The sequence below is a fragment of the Myotis nattereri genome (genome assembly GCF_964212035.1).
Source record: "Myotis nattereri genome assembly, chromosome: 16".
NCBI classification, from domain to species: domain Eukaryota; kingdom Metazoa; phylum Chordata; class Mammalia; order Chiroptera; family Vespertilionidae; genus Myotis; species Myotis nattereri.
Window position 1 is genome coordinate 42,634,128 of NC_138091.1, and position 20,363 is coordinate 42,654,490.

Consider the following 20,363-nt stretch of genomic DNA (forward strand, 5'->3'; position numbering starts at 1 on the left):
CGCCTTCGCCCTAAAACCTGCGGGTCCTCGGAGCTCCGGGACCGATCGCCGAGGAGGGGGGTCGCGAGATGGGAAGCGGTGCGCCCGGCCCTGCACCTGCCGGGGGAGGGCGGGGCGGGGAGGCCGGCCCCGGGGCGGCGCCTCTTTTGTCCTCCCGTCGCGGTGGCCCGGGCCCTGCGGGGCTGGGGGGGGGGGGCCGGGGGGCGGGGGCGGGCCCTCCGCTCACGTGCTCGCCGCTCCGCTCTTAACCCGGCCCGCCGCCCCGCCGGGATGGCCGCGGCCGGAGCGCGCTGAGCCGGGCGCCCTCCCCGCCGCCGCCGCCAGCCTCGCCCCCCGTCCGGCCGGCGCCCCCGCCCGCGGCTCCGCAGCCCGCGCCCCCGCCCGCGTCCCGCCTCCGCCCGCGCCGAGCCGCTCAGCCGCAGCCCCCGGACCCGGAGGATATGAACGAGCCATGAGGCGGCTGCGGCGCTGGGCGATCGCGGCGCTGCTGCTGCTGCCGCTGCTGCCCACGCCCGGTGAGCGACCCCCGCCGCGGCCCGCGCCCTCCCTGCCCCCCCCCCCGGGTTTTGCGGCGGTTGGCGCTGCAGCCACATTTCCCCGCAGTGCCGGGGTGACAGCCGGTCCGGAGCGCGGGAGGGTGGGGGCGGGGGCGGGGGAGGAGAGAGGCGCGGACACCCACCTGTCCCCATCTGGCCCGCCCCCCGCGGCCATCCCCCTGCCTTTGGCCGGCGGGTTCTGTAGGTCTCGGCGGGCTTGGGGGGGTTGGGGGGGCAGTCGTGACAATTGGCAGGAGTGAAGCTCCGGCCCCCTCCCCATCCCTCGGACTCTCCCTCTGCAGGGCAGCATGTCTGGTCCCCCAGGCCGCCCAGGGCAATGCCCGCGTGGAGGGTGGGGGTGCCCAACCCATTCCCAGGTCTCCCGCCCCACGGTGGGCATCTGCCTACAGCTCTGGCCTTGTCTCCCCAGGTCTTGGGACCTGGGGTCCTGCTGGAGTTCTGCGTTGGAGGGTCGCACCTCAGTTGTGGGGCCCAGAAGTGCCTGAGGTCACAGAGCCCAGCCGCCTGGTGGGGGAGAGCTCCGGGGGAGAAGTCCGGAAGCAGCAGCTGGACACCAGGGTCCGCCAGGAGGCACCCCGTGGCCCCGTGAGTGGGGCTGAGCGGGGAGGCCAGGGGGCTGGAGCAGGCCTCAGAGCCCAAGGGAGGCCAGGGGCAGCAAAGGGTTGGGCGCCTCCCAGGCTGCTGGCTCCTGACGCTTCCCTTTGTACCATGGACACTGTGGAGCCCACTAGTGGGAGCGCCCACCTGCCCGGCTCCAGGCCCCTCCCTCATCACGGGGATCCCCTGCCCTCAGCGGACTGAAATGCCAGGGCTCAGTCCGGTCTTGGTCAGCCTTCTGCCAGCCCCCACTCCTCTCCTGCCAAAGCAAGTGGTTCTATCCAAACGGGCCTTGGGGAGGGCAGGAGGGGCAGGGAGAAGCAGCGAAGAGCCTGGGGCCAGGGTTCCTGGGTTCTTGCCACAGCCACTGGTAGTGGGATTTTTCAGAACAGCTTAGTGCTCGCTCCTGCCTCAGTTTCCCCCTTGCGCTGATAGGCATGTTGTTCTCCTTCCTGCCCTCGCTGAGGGTGGGGCCTTGGAAAAAGGTTCCAGGCCCCAACAAGCACACCCACAAATGCCACCACCCCCTGTCCCTTTCAGTTGCCAGGCCCCTCCTGCCTCCCAGAGGAAGGTTAGGAATGAAGGAGATTAATTGCAATTAATAATTAATTAATATCATGTGAATAATAATCACCCAGATGGAATATTCATTCAGCACGCCTTGCCTCAGCTCTCCAGGAGCTCAAAGCTGAAAGTTAGCCAGGCCACCGGGGGCGGGCGGAGGGCGGGATGGGCTGGTGAAGGACTGGCAGAAATAGAGGAGAGGCTCTGAGGAGGCTGGGACGTTTGGGCAACTGAAGTCTTGAGTGGTGGGAGGTAACTGTGGTGGGAGGTAACTGGGCCGGGCAGAGGGAGGACGGAGGGAAACGGAGGCTAACTGTGGACATCTGTCAGACTGGCATCTGGCCCTGCCTAATGTACTTGGTTAAAAGCCCTTAAGGGGGGGTGGAGGGGCTGTGGGGGTGCAGGGGCGGCACTCGGGAAATGGAATGGAGCAGGAAGGCAGCATGCATAATAGATGGACCATCACTCAGGGCAGTGCGGCGTGGGGGGAGGGGGAGTTAATGGTCCTGAGCCGGCAGGCCTGGGTGGGGTGGGGGTGGGGGGCGACAATGGGGGAGTGGAAGGTGGGGGGTGGGAGGGAAAGGGGTGGAGGCTGCCTTCAGCACCTACCCAGACTCCCTGGAGGTGGTAGATGGCAGTAGGGATGGTCCCAAGGCCAGGGATGGGGTGTCCTGGCTGGGTGTGGCCATTAGTCTCTCTTCCCTGGTGTACCCCCACCTGTGAACTGTACACCCCCAGGCTGTGTTGGCCAGGAGGTGACTGCTGGGCCTGAGTGCCAGGACTCCTGTCTGGTGCTTTGGGGGGATGTCCAGATAGGACCATAGGGTGATGCTGCAGGTGGGGCCGAGGACAAAGGGAGAGAAAGCGTAGGACTAAGTAGGGAGGAAGAGTGGGTGCTCCGTCAGCACAGTCCACCAGAAAGGGGGCTGCTCTGGGGGATGGTGGTGCCTGTGAGTGCGGGGAGAGCTGGATGGGCCCTCTGGGTATGCAGAGGGGGAGAGTCTCTTTGGGTGTCGCTTTGCTGGTGAGCGGGTGACATGTGTGATGTGTGTATGAGGGACCAAGCCTGAATCTGCCCACGGGGTTGTCCGAGGAGGTGGGGGTGGAGGGTTCTGTGGATCTGGGAGGCAGTGGCCATCTCCAGGGGGGAGAGGCTCTCTGGGATTCAGCCTTCACACTTACCCCACTCCAGCCCCCCCAGGGAACTCACTCATAGGCTGGCCTTCTCTGTACCTCAGTTTCCCTCAGGTGGAATTCTCACCAGTCTGTAAGGCAGGTAACTTTTGTCTGCCCATTTTGCAGATGAGCAAACTGTGGCTCAGAGAAGTTAAATAACTTGCCCAAAGTCAATCAGATCCTAGAAAAACAAACAAACAAAAGAAACGAAGTCAATCAGATCTCAAGCAGTGGAGTACTTTTCTCAAGACCCGCTATGCCCAGGCCCCCAGGGACTCTGGATTTTGGCACTGAGGGCAGGTCCCAGCCCCACCCAATGCAAGGTGGAAGGCCAAGGGAGACCAAAGGATACTTCCCCCCGACCAGAAGGAGTCCTTGCAAACCTCTATCTCCCACCTGGCGTCTCTCCCTGGAGCACTTGTGGCCTCAACCTCGGGGCTGATGGTGGAGACAGTGCAACCTTGAGCCCAAGTGTCCCAGCAGGAATGCCCCACCCTGGCGCCGTTGGGCTTTGTCCGAAGTTATTGCACTGGTTTAGGACCTCAGGCCAACCAAGGGGACGGGTCAGCAGCAAGATCTCCATCTGCTGTGGGTCATGTGGTGAGTGTGGAGGCACATGCTGGCTGGCAGGGCCAGCGTGGTGGGGCCTGGAGTGCTGCCTGCTCTGGTCTTGGGCTGGTCGTGGCACCTTTCTGAGCCCATGGTAAAATCAGGACGGCGATGATGATAGTCTCAGCCCACCACTACCAGGAATTGGTGACAGGAAAGGGTTCGGTGTGCGAGGACTCCTGGCTTTGGTGAGGGGGGACTGGGAGGAGGTGACCAGGCAGGAATTAGAAGCTTGAGAAGTTACAACGTACTGGGAACTTACTGGGGCAGGCACTCTTCTATGTGTATTAATTTTTTTTAATTAATTTTTAAAATATTTTTATTGATATTTTTAGAGAAAGAGGATAGGAGAAGGAGAGGGAGAGAGAGAAACATCAATGGGTTGCCTCCCTTATGGACCCCAACCCGACAGGGGACCAAACCCCCAACCTGGGCCTGTTTCCTGACCAGGAATCAAACCCAGTGAGCTTTGGGTGCATGGGGCAATGCTCAACCAGCTGAGCCACACCGGCCAGGGCTACGTTTATTAATTTATTTCATCATCACAACTCCAGGAGATGTTGCTATTATTATTCCCGTTTCACAGACAGGGAAACCAGCACAGAGAAGTGAAGTAACTACCCCAGGTCACACAGCACTGAAGTAGCAGAGTCAAGATTGATACCCAGAGAAGCACTCTTTTTTAAAAATATATATTTTTTATTGATTTCAGGGAGGAAAGGAGAGGGAGAGAGAGAAACATCAATGATGAAAGAGAATCATCGATTGACTGCCTCCTGCACTCCCCTCACTGGGGACTGAGCCCACAACCCAGGCATGTGCCCTGACCGGGAATTGAACCGTGACCTCCTGGTTCCTGGCTTGCCCAGGCTATGCAGTCAGAAGCAAGGGATCCGGGACCACTGAGGCTCAAACTCTAAGCCACACCGGCTGCAGAGCAGCACTCTTAACCAGCGCGCTGTCTGCTTCTCGCTCAGGGGTCTAGGGAAGAGAGGCACAGGGGACCCACTTTCCTCTCTGCAACTGCTCTCAGCACCTCCCTTCTGTCCAGAGGTGTAAGGTCCTGGAAGTGCAGAAACCTGTGGTCACAGGGAGCCTGCAGCTGGGGGGTGAGGCAGGAGGACAAGCAGGGCCACAGTGGACCAGTGGGCTGGTTGTTCGGAGCACGGGGTGCCCGGCAAGTGGGCTGAATGAATTCAGTGGGCCCATGAGGCTGCTGCGTTCTGAGGGGGATCCTCGTAATCCACACTAAACTGCTCTGTGGGGTGTGCTTGCCCCTGGGGAACCCAGCTCCTTCCGAACCAAGGAGAGGGCAGGGTGTGGGCAAGAGAACACGGCTGTTTGGGTCCCAGGCCCAGGAGGCAGACCCTCAACTGAGCCAGCTGGGGGCGGGGACCTCAGTCACTGGGCTGAGCTCCCCTGAGAACGGTGCAGACCAGCATTTACTGGAAATGCCACCCTGGAAGCCCTCCGGCAACGCCTGTGAACTGAGCACTGCCGTGAGGTTGGGCAGAGGGAGCGTTCACGCAGGAGGCTAAACAACTCCCATCTGAAAGGCTGCCCCTGTGGCTTTGATGCAGGACAGCCTCGGGGAGTCCCAGCTCCCCCCGCTTCTGACTGCATGGCCTGGGCAAGCCGCTGCTGCCTTCTGAACCCCACCTTCCCCATTCATAAAATGGGGATCATAGTCAGCTCCACTTTGGCCTGGCTGCTGTGAAGATCAGAGAGGAGGTGTGTACAGGTGTCCTGCCTAGGATCCGGCAAGAGCAGATGCTCAACATCTGTGAGGCCTGGCCTCCCTCCTGAGTGTTGGGGCCAGGTGCTGGCGTGAGGGCTGGGTGTCAGAAACGGGAGCCAGGGCATTTGGGGGTTACCTCTCAGGCTCTGGGCAGGGTTCAGGGGAGCCATGTGGACAGGAGTCTTGCCTCTCCGGCCAGACTCAGGCCTGTGGACTTGACCTCCCTGCTGGCTGCCTAGAGGGACCCAGCTGTCCAAAGTCTGTCTTCAGAGGGACTAATGACCCTGTAAGGGAGTGACTCTGTCCTCAAAAATTTAGGCCAGATCTGGTTATCAGAAATTCATCCAATTCTTCTATCTGGGACGTCCTCGGCCTGATCATAAAGGGAGTCTCATTGCATCTTGGGGAACTGGGGGGAGTTGCAGCTGGGGGAGGGGATTTCTCCCAGATGGGCCCCTGCTTCTCTGGCTCCTCCCGTCTGCCGCCAGCCAGCTCATGCAGTTTAGCCAGTTCCTCAAAGCCCATTTACACTTCCTTCTTTTCACTTATTATTACAAATCCTTGTGATAATAACACATTAAAAAGGGCTTTTATGCCCTAGCCCTGTGGTCGGCAAACTTCGGCTGGAGAGCCACATGCGGCTCTTTGGCCCCTTGAGTGTGGCTCTTCCACAAAATACCGACTTCTGCACATGGGCCACGAAGTTTCAATTGCACTGTACGTGCGTGCCTGCATGTGGTATTTTGTGGAAGAGCCACATTCAAGGGGCCAAAGAGCCGCATGTGGCTCACCAGCTGCAGTTTGCCGACCACTGCCCTAGCCGCTTTGGCTCAGTGGATAGAGCAGCCGTGGGCAAACTACGGCCCGCGGGCCGGATCCGGCCCGTTTGAAATGAATAAAACTAAAAAAAAAAAGACCGTACCCTTTTATGTAATGATGTTTACTTTGAATTTATATTAGTTCACACAAACACTCCATCCATGCTTTTGTTCCGGCCCTCCGGTCCAGTTTAAGAACCCATTGTGGCCTCGAGTCAAAAAGTTTGCCCACCCCTGGGATAGAGTGTCAGCCTGCAGACTGAAGGGTCCCATGTTCGATTCTCGTCAAGGGCACACACCTGGGTTGCGGGCTCAATCCCCAGTGGGGGGTGTGCAGGAGGCAGCCTATCAGTGATTCTTTCATCATTGATGTTTCTATCTCTCACTTCTCTCCCTTCCTCTCTGAAATAAATAAAAATATCTTTTTAAAAGGGAGCTTTCATTTAATCCTCACGACAACCCTATTTCACTGATGGGGAAACTGAGGCTCAGAGAGGTTAAGCAGCTCACTCAGGCCTTCGGATGAGCCCCGGCAGGGAAAAAGGCAGGTGCAGCCTGTGCTCCAGGGACTAATGGTCACCCAGGTGAAAAGCTGAATTGAGATGTGAACTGCCTAACGGCCAGGAGCAGCGGGGCCGAAGCCTCTGGCAGTGGTTCTCAACCTTGGCTGCACATTAGAATCACCTGGGAATCTTCTTAAAATCCTGATATCTGGGCCTCATCCTCCGGAAATTCTGTTTCTTTGTTATGGGGTGAGGCCACAACATTAGTAACAAAGAAACAGAATTTCCGGAGGACAAGGCCCAGAAATCAGGATTTTAAGAAGATTCCCAGCCCTAACCGGTTTGGCTCAGTGGATAGAGCATCGGCCTGCGGACTCAAGGGTCCCGGGTTCGATTCCGGCCAAGGGCATGTACCTTGGTTGCGGGCACATACCCAGTGGGGAGTGTGCAGGAGGCAGCTGATCGATGTTTCTCTCTCATTGATGTTTCTAACTCTCTATCCCTCTCCCTTCCTCTCTGTAAAAAAACAATAAAATATATATTAAAAAAAAAAGATTCCCAGGTGATTCTAATGTGCAGCCAAGGTTGAGAACAACTGCCTGTGGGCTGGTGGGTGCAGCAGAGGGTGAGGAAGAGGAGGTCGAGGCAGGAGGTGGCGGTTCTGGAGGAGGATTCAGGGTGACTCTCTGGGGGACAGTGCCTGGGTGTTCAAATGTTCTAGGGCGTTAGGGAACCCTAAAGATCCTTTGTCTCCCCCTTCCCAAGACTGACTCTGTAGGTCTGGGGTGGAGGCCTGGCCTCCGCATTTGTATTTTGGGATTTCGGCGGGATCTTTGCCTCCTTCCCTCTTCACTCTGTGTCGGGTCAGGTCCGACACCGGGTGCAAGCAAGTGTCAGATGGCCGGATGAGCCGGCGACAGGGAAGCCTTGGGGAGGGCATGTCACTCCAGCCAGGTGGCCACAGCTGCCGTGGCACCAACTCCAGCCTGAGAGTGAGACTTGACCCTGCACCTCCCCAGCGTGGCCCTGGGCCAGTCACCTCCAAGTGCCTTTCCTTGGGTCTCTGCCTGGCTTTTGTAAGATGAGCACCAGACATCCTGGGCAGGTTGAGATCAAATGAGCCGCAGCACGTGAGAGTCGGATGGCCGGGGAGCAAGGGAGCAAGAAGCAAGAGCAGGGCATAGGGTCGAGGCCTCGCCAGCCGGTCACCAGCTGTGCTGAGCTGGGCCCAGGGGAGGGAGGGTGACAGGGGATAGGAGGGGCTCCCGGGGAATGATGTGAGGGGTCAGGGGCAGGTCAGGGGCAGGAGGCAGGCCGGGCAGGAGCAGTTTGGCTTTGATCGAGCATGGGCCTAAAGCTTGCCTGGGGAGTCTGAGGACTCTGGTGCCAGCAGGAGCCCCCTTCCCAGGTGCCTGGGGTACAGAGATCCTGGGGACCGAGGTGGGGTTGCCTGGTCCTCCTCATCCTTCTGAGAGGGATAAGCTCCTGTCTCCCCACCCCCTGTTTGGGTGGGAACCGACAAACCCGCGAGTTATTTGGTCTCCCTCCTCTCACCGCCCCCCCGCCCCGGGGCTGGGCAGAGCAGAGGTGGTCAGGCCAGTGGGGAGGAGAGGGAAGCAGTGACTACTTGTCCTTGACTTTCTAAGTGTGACCGATGCTCTAGAGCAGTGGTTCTCAACCTTCCTGATGCCGCGACCCTTTAATACAGTTCCTCATGTTGTGGTGACCCCCAACCATAAAATCATTTTCGTTGCTACTTCATAGCTGTCATGTTGCTACTGTGATGAATCGTCATGTAAGTATCTGATATGCAGGATGTATTTTCATTGTTACAAATTGAGCATAATTAAAGCATAGTGATTAATCACAAAAACAGCATGTACTTATATATGTGTTTTCCGATGGTCTTAGGCAACCCCTGTGAAAGGGTCGTTCGACCCCTAAAGGGGTCGTGACCCACAGGTTGAGAACCGCTGCTCTAGGGGTTCAGAATGGAGCTTGGAGCCTCAGTCAGCCTGGGATGGGGTGAGTCAGTGTCCTGGAGGCTCAGAGGGCTGTCTACCCAAGCTCTGTCCCTTGACCCCCCACCTCACCCCCTCTCCCAGGGCCTCTCATGGACCCGGGCCATTTCCATCCTATCTCACCTTTGGGGTCAGATGGCCCTAGAAGCTGATTTGCTAGGCTTGACTCCCAGCTCCAGCACTTCTTTGTTTTGTTGTTGTTTGTTTTTAAATATAGTTTTATTGATTTCAAGGACGAAGGGAGAGGGAGAGAGAGTTGGAAACACCAATGATGAGAGAGAATCATCGATCGGCTGCTTCCTGCACGCCCCACACTGGGGATCGAGCCTGCAACCTGGGCACGTGCTCTGACCAGGAATCAACCCGTGACCTCCTGGTTCAGACAGAGGTCGACGCCCAACCATGGAGCCACGCCAGCCGGGCTCCACCACTTCCTATTGTGTGACCTTGGGCAAGTCAGTGAGCATCGCTGAGGCTGTTTCCCGGTCAGATAGGGAAACCAGTGGTATCTATCCCATTGGGTTGTTGGGAAGACCAAATATGACAAGACTTGTAAAGCATTTGGAACAGTGCCGGGCACATAATAACTGCTCAGTGGAAATCTAGGTGGTTGACGAGGAAGCCAGCTAGCATGGGACGACGGGATTTCATGACTCAGGGCTTCCTTCTGTCCTGCAACCTGCTTCTCCCAAAAGAAGGGCACAAATTCCTCACCTCTTTATGGCCCAGTGGTGGGACCCTCATCTGGGGGCCTGGATTCCAGTCTTCTTAAACATGCCGGGCAGGAAGAAGGCTCCAACCCCCCGATCTTTGTAGGACCTGAGGCTTGGGGTGGGGATCTGGCAGCTGAGGAGGCTGCCAGATCCCCACCCCAAGCCTCAGGTCCTACAAAGATCGGGAGGTACGGGAGAGAGAGTTGGAAACACCAATGATGAGAGAGAATAATCGATCGGCTGCTTCCTGCACGCCCCACACTGGGGATGGAGCCTGCAACCTGGGCATGTGCTCTGACCAGGAAGCAACCCGTGACCTCCCGATCTTTGTAGGACCTGAGGCTTGGGGTGGGGATCTGGCAGCTGAGGAGGCCAACTCCCCCTCAGCCCAGACTCTCCTGTCCCTTCTTCTCTCGGGGTGGCTTTCCCTCTGGGCACACTAGCTTCAAGCCTGGAGTCTCCAACCCCCACAGTAGCTTGTCAGGACTGATGCGTTGTCATGACAATCTGGAGCCTCCCAGCCCCACTGCAAAGGCCCCTCTGAAAAATTTATCAGGAAAACTTCCGTGTTTAAAAATTAACCATGGGATTGAAATATTAAAGATGAGCCGCTTTGGGCAATGGACTTGGGGTACAGGAGCCAAGTTCTCTCGTCCTGACAGGATGGCATCAGCCCATCACCCCAGCTGCCAGGGGCCCCGTGACCAACGCCAGCCCACTCCACCCCTGTCTGCAGAGTCCAAGGTTCTCCTCCTTAAATTGAGGCTGGTCCGGGGTAGGGAGGCAGGAAGGAAGGCACCCGCTTCAGCAGCTTCCCAGGGTCACACTGCACCCCACCTCCTGTTTGCCCCTTACCTGTAATACTTCTGAGGGCCTCTCTTAGTCCACCTGAGGGTGGGGCGGCCCTGCCAACACCAGGGAGGGCCTGGCCTGAGGCAGTGAGCAGGCCAAGCTGCCCTCTCCATCCTGGCTGCTCCCGAGACTGGCCCCAGAGACGGTGGGCTCGCACCTGCCCCCTCCGCTGCACACCGTGCCCTGACCCAGACGGCAGAGTGGGCTGTGCCCAGGTGTGCACACTCCCCAGGGAAGGAACAGGGTCTTGTGCAAAGCATCGTCCCCCACAATCAACGGTCCCCACGGCGGCTGGACTGGGCCCTCCTTTCCCCAGGGCTACTCCCTGTCCTGGGGTTCCCCTGACTCCCCAGTTCCCACCTTCAGGCCTCCCCAGGTTGACCCTCCCTCTGCCCTCTCCCCACCCCCAGCCTGTCCACCTGGCCCAGGTGAGTTTCGTCATCCCAGCCTTCAACTCTAACTTCACTCTGGACCTGGAGCTGAACCAGTGAGTGTGGCCTTGAGCCTGGGAGGAGGGGCTACAGGCGGGGAGCAGGCCTGGCCTGGGTTTGGCTGGCTGGCCGGCTGGATGGATGGATGGATGGATGGGGTGGCTGGATGGATGGGGTGGCTGGCTGGCTGGCTGGATGGGGTGGGGAGACTGAGCCCGGGCAGGAGGTCTGGATCTGAGCTGAGGCGGGACCCGAGCCCGGCCCAGACCCACCAGTGACCCGTTCCTTCCTCCTGCCCATTCTGCTCCAGTCACCTCCTCTCCTCCAAATACGTGGAGCGCCATTTCAGCCGCGAGGGGACAACCCAGCGTAGCACGGTGAGTGACTCTGGGAAGGACAGGAGGCCACGGAGATGGGGTCAGGGGTGTCCTTTACGCTTGGGATGGGCCTGGCCCCTCCGGACCCTCTGTTTCTCCCCAGGTTGAGGTTTGGAGGGTCGCAGTCGGGGTGGCATGTCAAAGGGTGTGTGGAGCCCTGAGCTCCTCTTGCCCAGCTCCAGAAGCCTGAGCCCAGCCAGCTCTCTGCCCAGCATGGAGGCCGTCAAGCACCCTCACTGCTCCCCGCCCAGGCATTCTGGGAGGGGGCCGTTGGGGAGCTGTCCTTTCGCTCAGCACCAAGGCCCTGGGAATCCCTGGCTTCCTGGGATACGAGGGTGCCAGCCCTGGAGGCCCCGGGACCCAGCCAAGATGAATGAGTATCTATAAATAGCCTCCCCCCCCCCCCTCAGCCTGTTCAGTAACTGGAGCACAAGTAATTCGGCAGGAAGCAGGGGAGGGGCTGCTGGTCCCCTCTGACCCACGAGCTGGGCTAGGAGGACACATGCTGCTCACAGTTCCTCAGACACAGACCAGGTGTCCAGGGGTGGTCCACGGAGGCAGTGGCATCTGTGAACACACTCTGTGTGAAATTGTGTGGCACATAGTAGGTCCTATATGAATGCTATCCTTCTCCAAGGAGCCTGGGGTCCCTGCATCAGCCCTAACAAATGGTTAAGAGCCACAGATGTAGTCCAGCTTCCTTATTTTGTAGGTGAGGTGACGGAGGCCCAAAGAGGGCTAGGGAATTGCCCGGGTGAAACAGCCAATTAGGAGCAGGGCCCGGCCGTGAAGGCCGTCAAACCCAGTGTCCCCAGGCCTGCAGCCACCTGCACACGGGGCTCCTCCAGGGGCCCTCACCTGTCCTCCCACCTTCATGCCAGGGCAGGGGGCATGTCCACTAATGTCTGCTGCTCCTCCAGGGGGCGGGAGACCACTGCTATTACCAGGGGCGGCTCCGAGGGAACCCCCACTCCTTTGCTGCTCTCTCCACCTGCCAAGGGCTGCAGTGAGTATGGGGAGGGGCTGGGCGGCCGGAAAAAGCCTCCAGCCCCGGCCTGGGGTGGTGGGGAGCTGTGGCGCCTCTCTCTCTGCAGTGGGGTCTTCTCGGACGGGAACTTCACCTACATCGTGGAGCCCAGAGAGATGGCCGGGCCTCGGGAAGCCCCCCAGGTGAGCCTTCGCTGTTCCCTCTGACAGCCCTGCCATGCTCATCCTCATGGCTGTCACTGTCCCCTCCTCCCCCCTTGGTAACCTCAGCCTCACTGCCCTCGGTGACCCCGGCTCTGATTCCCTCCCCTGCCCCCAGCTCCAGTGTCCCCGCTGTCCCCCAAGGAACCTTCCCCTGGGCTCTAGTGTCCTTTGCCCCTGTCTCTCAGGGCGCCCCCAGGTCCTGACCCTGGAATCTGAGCATCTGGGAGATCAGATCCGACATGGGAGCTCTGGCCAGTTCTGGGTCACTCTGGGGGCGGGGGCGGGGAGGGTGGAGCTGTCCCCTCTCCGGCTGGGCTCAGAGCAGACCTAGTCAGCCTTCCAAGAACTAATTTCCCCTCGTTACAGGGGCCACATCCCCACCTCATTTACCGGACCCCGCTCCTCCCAGCCCCCATTGGATGCAGGGAACCAGGTAAAGGAGGAAAAGTGGGGCTGGGGAGGGGGCCGGCTGTGCCCCCCCCCCTCACCTCTCCCTTCCCCCAGACTGCCTGTTCGCCGCCCCTGCCCATTCTGCTCCTCCGGACCGGCCGAGGCTGAGAAGGAAAAGGCAGGTACGGGGCCCGCACAGACCTCGGGCTGCAGAGACCTCAGGCTGTGGTCCAGAGCAGGAGGACACCCCCAGCCGCGGCTGGGGCAAAGAGCTCAGACTGATGTGGCTGGGGCCAGGGCGCCATCTCTGGGAGGGAGCCCCCCACCTCAGTCCCTGTGTCCCCACGGTGGGCTAACAGGGGTTGCCTGCCCTCCTATCAAGGCTGGGGTGGAATGGTACCCCTGCCAGTGGGGGCTGGCATTGTCCCTGGATGGAGTCCAGGCCCCTAAGTCTGTCCATGGCTTGGCCATGACGCCAGGCGTGGAGGGGACTGATTCCAAGTGCCCACCCACCCCCCAGGTCCGCCGGGGCCACCCTACAGTGCACAGTGAGACCAAGTATGTGGAGCTGATCGTGATCAACGACCACCAGCTGGTAAGTTCCCAGGCTGCGGGCGACTCCGGGGGGAGAGGCCAGAAGCAGCCTGGCCCTCCACTGCTCTTCCTCCAGTTTGAGCAGATGCGACAGTCCGTGGTCCTCACCAGCAACTTTGCCAAGTCCGTGGTGAACCTGGCCGATGTGGTGAGCAGCCCGCCTTCCCCTCCCTCTCACCCCAAACCCCCCACCAGCCACACAGATCCTTGGGGTGAGCCATCGAGGGCACTACCAGCCACTGAACCCCACTTCCTGGAAGCACAGACTGAAGCCCTCCTCCAGCCTTATTCCCCCCACACCCACTCCCACCCTCCAGCTTTCCCCCCATCTTCTCCCATCTGGGCCCAGATGTACAAGGAACAGCTCAATACCCGGATAGTGCTGGTTGCCATGGAAACGTGGGCAGACGGGGACAAGATCCAGGTGCAGGATGACCTCCTGGAGACCCTGGCCCGTCTCATGGTCTATCGGCGGGAGGGCCTGCCTGAGCCCAGTGATGCCACCCACCTCTTCTCGTGAGTCCCCAGCCCCATGCATCCTGCCAGCCTCTGCTGGTGTCTGTGGTGCGTGGGGCTACTGACACCTGCTCTGTGCCAGGAGATCATGCGGGGTCTGGGACTAGTCGGTCTTATCTTGTACCTGCCCCCAGCCCCTTGCAGCAGGCTGGGCATCCTCCCCTGCATCTTAACTTGATGCCCCTTTTCCCTATCCCTGGTCACTTCTGCCCATCTCCTCCAAACTGTCCCAGTATCCCTTCCTGGGGGCGGGGGGGGGGGGGGGTGCGGGAATCTGATGCAAGGTCCTTGCAATTACAGATGATCTAATGAGACCCTCTCATTTGGCTGATGGGCAAACAACCCAAAGAGCGGAAAGGGTCTGCCTGAGACCACACAGGCTGGTGTGAAGGGCAATACTGACCTCCCCCAGGAGGGTCTCTGGTTGGGGAGGCTCCCTGTCTGCCCCTCACAGCCCATGGGAGCCACTCTGGGAAGGGCAGGAGGTTTTCCTGACAACCCTCTCCCTTGCAGGGGCAGGACTTTCCAGAGCACCAGTAGTGGGGCTGCCTACGTGGGAGGCATCTGCTCTCTGTCCAGGGGTGGGGGTGTGAATGAGGTGAGCAGTGTGGGGGCACAGCTGGGGTAGGGGTGGGAGGGCTGAGGGCATGAGCCCTGTGCCTTTTGGAGGGATGTTAACATCTTTGTGCTCCATATATCTCACCCCAAGTACGACAATATGGGGGCCATGGCAGTGACCCTGGCCCAGACGCTGGGGCAAAACCTGGGCATGATGTGGAATAAACACCGGAGCTCAGCAGGTATCAAGGAAGACCCCATATGGCCCCATAACCAGCCCAGACCCCCACCCAGCAATTCCAGAAGTGAAAAGGGTGTCCGTGGGGGCGGGGGGGAGCGGTTATCCGCCTTTCTTTACATACACCTGGCTCACCTCTTAGGGGACTGCAAGTGTCCGGACAACTGGCTGGGCTGCATCATGGAGGACACTGGGTGAGTTTTGGGGAACAAATCAGGGGAAGGCTTTGGACGAGGAGAATCCCAGAAGAGCACTGGGTGACAGTCTGGACTTGGTGGCCTCAAGAGATCCAGCTGTCGGGACCACTCAGGAGTCCAAGAAACCCAGTTTTCTGCACAGGGGGATCCAGATTCCCTGCGAGACACCAAAACTAACCAGGCTGTAGTGCCCACTGTCGCCACGGGGCGGCGCCAAAGCCTTGTTCCCTCCTGGCGCTGCAACTTGTGATTCTCCGAGGCCTTGCAGGCAGGGGACCGGCAGGCGGGAGGATTTCTGTGCAGTCTCCGTGCACGGAGATCCTCAGCCTCCGCATGGGGGTGACCGAGTCCCCGGTGCAGCCCATCCCCAATCTTGAGAAGGGGCGGAGCTGGAAGGGAAGGCGCGGGCCGGGAACCATGGCATCGGCCCCCCATGCCCGCCCAGGTTCTACCTGCCCCGCAAGTTCTCGCGCTGCAGCATCGATGAGTACAACCAGTTTCTGCAGGAGGGCGGCGGGAGCTGCCTCTTCAACAAGCCCCTCAAGGTACCAGCCCACGGGCGGGGAACGTGGGAGCGAGGCTCGGGGCGGGTCCCAGTCCGACTCCTGACACACCGCCCCGTCCAGCTGCTGGACCCCCCTGAGTGCGGAAACGGCTTCGTGGAGGCAGGGGAGGAGTGCGATTGCGGTTCTGTGCAGGTGAGCGGCCTGTGCCCGGTGGCAGCCGGGGAATTCGGGGCTGGGCGCCAGGGAGGACCTAGGTGGGGAGCGTCCGGGCTCGCCGGGCTCCCTGCCCTTCTCCCCGCGTCCCTCAGGAGTGCAGCCGAGCGGGCGGGAACTGTTGCAAGAAGTGCACCCTGACTCACGACGCCATGTGCAGCGACGGGCTCTGCTGTCGCCGCTGCAAGGTGAGGGGGGAGGGGGCGGGACCAGGAGGGACCCCGCTGCTGACGATCGGATAAGCTGGAGGCGGGCAAACGGAATGGGAGGGGCTTGGCTCGAAGAAAGCGCCAATGGGGACGGAGAAGGGCGGGGCGTGCGGGCTGTTAAAGGCGGGGCTGCAGGGAGTGGGCGGGGCGGAGCAGAGATCGGGCCTGGGAGCGGCTCTGAGTGGGGCGGGGCGAGAAGAGGGGGGGGGAGGGTCCTGGGGAGGGGGCCATCCCTGCCTGAGCCCTGAAACACATCTTTTCTTTCCTTAGTACGAGCCGCGGGGTGTGTCCTGCCGAGAGGCCGTGAATGAGTGCGACATCGCGGAGACCTGCACTGGCGACTCTAGTCAGGTCCGCCCGGCCCTGCAGAACCCCGGGGGGAGGCAACCTCTCATCCTGTCGTTTTGTGTCGGGGCGACGACTGTTCTCCGCACCCCTCTGTCCATTGCTGGCGTCGCCGCCGCTGATTAGCCTCAGTTTCCTCATCTGAGGAACGGGTTGCTCGTGCCTCCTGGCTGTACTCTTCCCATTATAAACCAGTATTTGTAGTCTGACTGGCGTTCCCAGCGCCTGCAGCGGTGCTGGTGTGCGCTAGGGATCGGAGTGGGTGGTAATATTAGTTAACATCTCTTAAGTCTTCCTTACGTGCCAGGCATTTAGTTCTCCCAGCCCTGGGGAGTGGGTGCAGGACACGGAAACCGGAGAGGCTACGGGACTTGCCACCTGTGCATCTGAGTTCCAATCCAGACCTTTCCTTGTTCTTGACATGGAAGAACCCTGAACATGAGCCCCACTTGGGGGGCATTAGGCCACCCCTTTCTTCCTCCCTGGGGCCAGCCTCGCCTCTCAGTCCTGGGGTGCTCTGCTCAGTCCAGCCCCTCTCTCTGCAGTGTCCCCCCAACCTACACAAACTGGACGGTTACTACTGTGATCATGAACAGGTATGATGGTGGGGGGCTCAGTACTATTTGTTGTCTCCGCTCTGACCAGGCAGCATGTCAGTCCCTTTTGTCTCCTGTAATCCCTTAGGGCCGCTGCTACGGAGGTCGCTGCAAAACCCGGGACCGGCAGTGCCAAGCCCTGTGGGGCCACGGTGGGTCTGGCTAGGAGTGGGAGAGGGGACTCTGGAGGACCCAGAATCAAGAGTCTGAAGAGGGGCAGGTTCTGGCTAAATACGCCCTCCACCAAAGGTGTGGCTCCCCAGGCTCTCAGGGTCCCTGTCGGACCGGGGGTCGCCCATCGTGTTGGAGGTGCAGACCTGAGGTGCTGGGTGGGTTCTGTGACTGGGGTGACACCTGGCATCACCTTCTTACAGTGGCTGCTGATCGCTTCTGCTATGAGAAGCTGAACGTGGAGGGGACAGAGCGTGGCAACTGTGGGCGCAAGGGGTCTGGCTGGGCCCAGTGCAATAAGCAGTGAGTTGCCAAGGCTCCCGGTGGAGTCTCCCCAGCTCTGCGAACTGGGGTTGTTTTGTTTTGTTTTGTTTTTTTGTTTGCTTGCTTGTTTGTTTTCAGAGATGGAACAGTAGGTTCTTCTAGGACAGTGATGGCGAACCTATGACACGCATGTCAGAGGTGACACGTGAACTCATTTTTTTGGTTGATTTTTCTTTGTTAAATGGCAGTTAAATATATAAAATAAATATCAAAAATATAAGTCTTTGTTTTACTATGGTTGCAAATACCAAAAAATTTCTGCCAAAACCGGTTTGGCTCGGTGGATAGAGCGTCGGCCTGTGGACTGAAGGGTCCCAGGTTCAATTCCGGTCAAGGGCATATACCTTGGTTGCAGGCACATCCCCAGTGGGTGGTGTGCAGGAGGCAGCTGGTCGATGTTTCTCTCTCATCGATGTTTCTAACTCTCTATCCCTCTCCCTTCCTCTCTGTGAAAAATCAATAAAAATATATTTAAAAAAAAATTTCTGTATGTGACACGGCACCAGAGTTAAGTTAGGGTTTTTCCAAATGCTGACACGCCGAGCTCAAAAGGTTCGCCATCACTGTTCTAAGATATGCCTGTGAGTCCCGATGGGAGAATATGTAAGAAATCAGCGTGTGGGGAGAAGGCAAATTCAAGTTGGATCAGAGGTCAGACGGGACTCACTGTCTCCGCACCACCCACCAGGGACGTTCTCTGTGGCTTCCTCCTCTGCGTCAATATCTCCGGAGCTCCTCGGCTGGGGGACCTAGGAGGAGACATCAGCAGTGTCACCTTCTACCACCAGGGCAAGGAGCTGGACTGCAGGTGCTGGCTGGGACCCTGGCTGGGGAAGGGAGGCTGCAGCTGTGATGGGGTAGGGGCATGTGCGGAGGCTGGCTATGCTGTTTCCCCAGGGGTGGCCATGTGCAGCTGGCCGATGGCTCAGACCTGAGCTACGTGGAGGACGGCACAGCCTGTGGGCCCAACATGCTGTGCCTGGATCATCGCTGCCTGCCAGCCTCTGCTTTCAACTTCAGCACCTGCCCGGGCAGTGGGGATCGCCGCATCTGCTCCCACCACGGGGTGGGTGCCTGGGGGCCTGGGATGGCAGGAGAGCCTTACCAGAGGGCACAGGGCCCTGCTTACCGTGACTGGCCCTCCCCCCTCCTCCCCCAGGTCTGCAGCAACGAAGGGAAGTGCATCTGCCAGCCAGATTGGACGGGCAAAGACTGCAGTATTCACAACCCCCTGCCGACATCTCCGCCCACGGGGGAGACGGAGAGATATAAGGGTGAGGCTGGCACTGGCCGAGGGGGGGCTCTGTCTTCTCTGTTTGCCATGCCTGCCCCTGCCAACCGAGCCCCGCCCTCCTCCTCAGGTCCCAGCGGCACCAACATCATCATTGGCTCCATTGCCGGGGCCGTGCTCGTCGCAGCCATCGTCCTGGGCGGCACAGGCTGGGGATTTAAGTAAGAGACGCCTCCCCCTACATCCCCTCGTGTCCTGGGGGTTATCCGAACCCCAGGCTGTTGGAGCGGAGGGGGCCTCTCTGAGCGATTAGCTAGGTCAGAGCTCACACGTCACGGTCACACATTCGTTGCTCACATTTAAAAACCCAGAGATTTGACATGAACAATGTGACTTCCAGCTTCCCTTGGGAAATGAGGCAGTTGGGCCGCTCTGAGCCTCAGTGTGATCCAGCCACAGAGTTCCTGAGCGGCGCTGCCCAGGACGGGCCGTGTCCTCCGCTCTAGGCCCCACCCAGCCGACCGTGGGCACCTGAGTCGGGGCCCTGGAGCTGGTCTGACACCCTCAGTGTTAGCTAAGGAGGGGCCGGGGGCCCAGGGTCACGCAGTGCGTGAGTTGCAGAATCAAGACTCAAACCCAGTATCGCTCCCTGGGCCTGTCCTTGGTGTCCAGGCCCCAGGGCCCTGGCCCGTCTCAGGGGCAGGGCGTCTCATGAGAACTGAAGGCCCCTCCCTGAGAGGAGCCTCTGTTCCTTCCTCTCTCTGCCTGTCCTTTGCTTGTCTCCTGAAGAAACATCCGACGAGGAAGGTATGACCCGACCCAGCAGGGGGCAGTGTGATGCTGGCCACGTCATCCCTCCGCTGTCCCCGTCTCCATCTCATTTGTCACCTCGCATTCTGTTGATGGGAGCTCAGGGCTGAGTCCCCCACCCCCACCGTCCCTGCTGTCCCTGCAGGGGTGGGAGAGGAATGTCCTTACCCTGCCCTTGCCACTTCCTCTTGCCCAAACATCCATCCCCTCAGGTCCATTTGCTCCTGCCCTTCCTATGGCCACACCACTCTTGGCCAGGGAGACGCTGGAGCTGTGCCCCCACCCCCGCCCCCGCCCCCCATTCCCCTGGAAGGGCGCCTCCCTCTGCATCCCATCTGTTTTGTCTTTCATGTCACTGCTGCCTGACCTCCCATCAGCTCCCCTCCCTGGCCAGCCTTTGACTTGCTGCCCCCAGGGCCCGGCTTGGGGCGAGGAGAGGAGTCTGTCTCTGGGCTCCCCCTCATATGATGCCCCCATGCCCCGTCTGCCTTCCAGGTCCGGAGGTGCCTAAGTGCCACCCTCCCTCCGAGCCTGGCGCCCACATCTCAGCCATGAACTAGGAGGCTGCCTCCTCCCAGCCATGGAGGGAGGCACCATGCGATGTCTTCCGGGCCCAAGCCTTCCAATTCCTGGCCCCACGGGGGTGTGGGTGGGGGGCTGTGGCCCTGCCCTTCACACCATCAGGGTGGACCATGCCAGGGCCATTGCCCTCGTGGTCCCCCACCCCACCTCATGTGGCTTTGGCCTTGCACACCAACTCTCCCTGTGTGAATGTAGCTTCCATCATCAGATTGCCACAGCTCAGGTGGGGAGGGAGGGCTAGAGGGATGCCCCAAGGGGCATGGCCTGGGATGGCCCTTCCTCAAAGCCAGGCAGCTGGGACAGGGTTTTAGCTTTCTGGGACTTGGGGAGAGGGGGCTGACATCTACTTTAAGAAAACAAAACAAAACTGAATCTTAACTGATGAATGTAACTCTGGGGGTGCTGGGGCCAGGGCAGTTGTGGGGATGTTTTGAAATCTGGGGGGGGGGGACTGGAGGAACTGAGGCATGGCCATCCCCTGGGATGACCACACCTGGGGTCTTCTCACTGAACACGGACGTCCCCAAGCCAGGTAGGCCCGGCATCCTTGCTGCTCCCTCCTCTGGGCCCTGCTGAGCTTGGAGAGAAGTTTGAGTGCTGATTCAAACCAAAGCTGCCTGTTCCGTGCCCACGCCTAGGTTATGGGTACGGCGACCACATGTCCCAGATTGTCTTTAATTCTAACATGACCATCCTGCTGTCCTTGCCAGGATGCATGCATTCGAGGGTCTACAAA

General features: G+C 59.7%; 1 protein-coding gene across 2 annotated transcripts; it reads left to right on the top strand.

Annotated features, from left to right (window-relative positions):
• Positions 1-436: 436 nt before the first annotated feature.
• On the top strand, positions 437-19,747 carry ADAM11 (ADAM metallopeptidase domain 11; the record flags this gene model as incomplete). 2 transcript variants are annotated; one of them, XM_081108790.1, is made up of 27 exons in its annotated part: positions 437-515; positions 967-1,142; positions 10,559-10,635; positions 10,890-10,956; positions 11,877-11,962; positions 12,051-12,126; positions 12,514-12,580; positions 12,652-12,719; positions 13,058-13,132; positions 13,208-13,279; positions 13,481-13,647; positions 14,161-14,245; positions 14,357-14,447; positions 14,586-14,637; positions 15,086-15,185; positions 15,267-15,338; positions 15,455-15,547; positions 15,839-15,919; positions 16,459-16,509; positions 16,598-16,661; positions 16,884-16,983; positions 17,693-17,812; positions 17,902-18,070; positions 18,164-18,278; positions 18,366-18,456; positions 19,015-19,042; positions 19,541-19,747. In XM_081108790.1, the coding sequence occupies exons 1-27, from the start codon at positions 452-454 to the stop codon at positions 19,598-19,600; spliced, it is 2,367 nt and encodes a 788-aa protein (XP_080964916.1). In that variant the 5' UTR covers positions 437-451. The 2 variants fall into 2 exon arrangements, with proteins under 2 accessions (XP_080964916.1, XP_080964915.1); XM_081108789.1 differs by lacking the exon at positions 19,541-19,747 and having other exon boundaries at positions 19,025-19,073.
• Between the last annotated feature and the right edge of the window lie 616 nt (positions 19,748-20,363).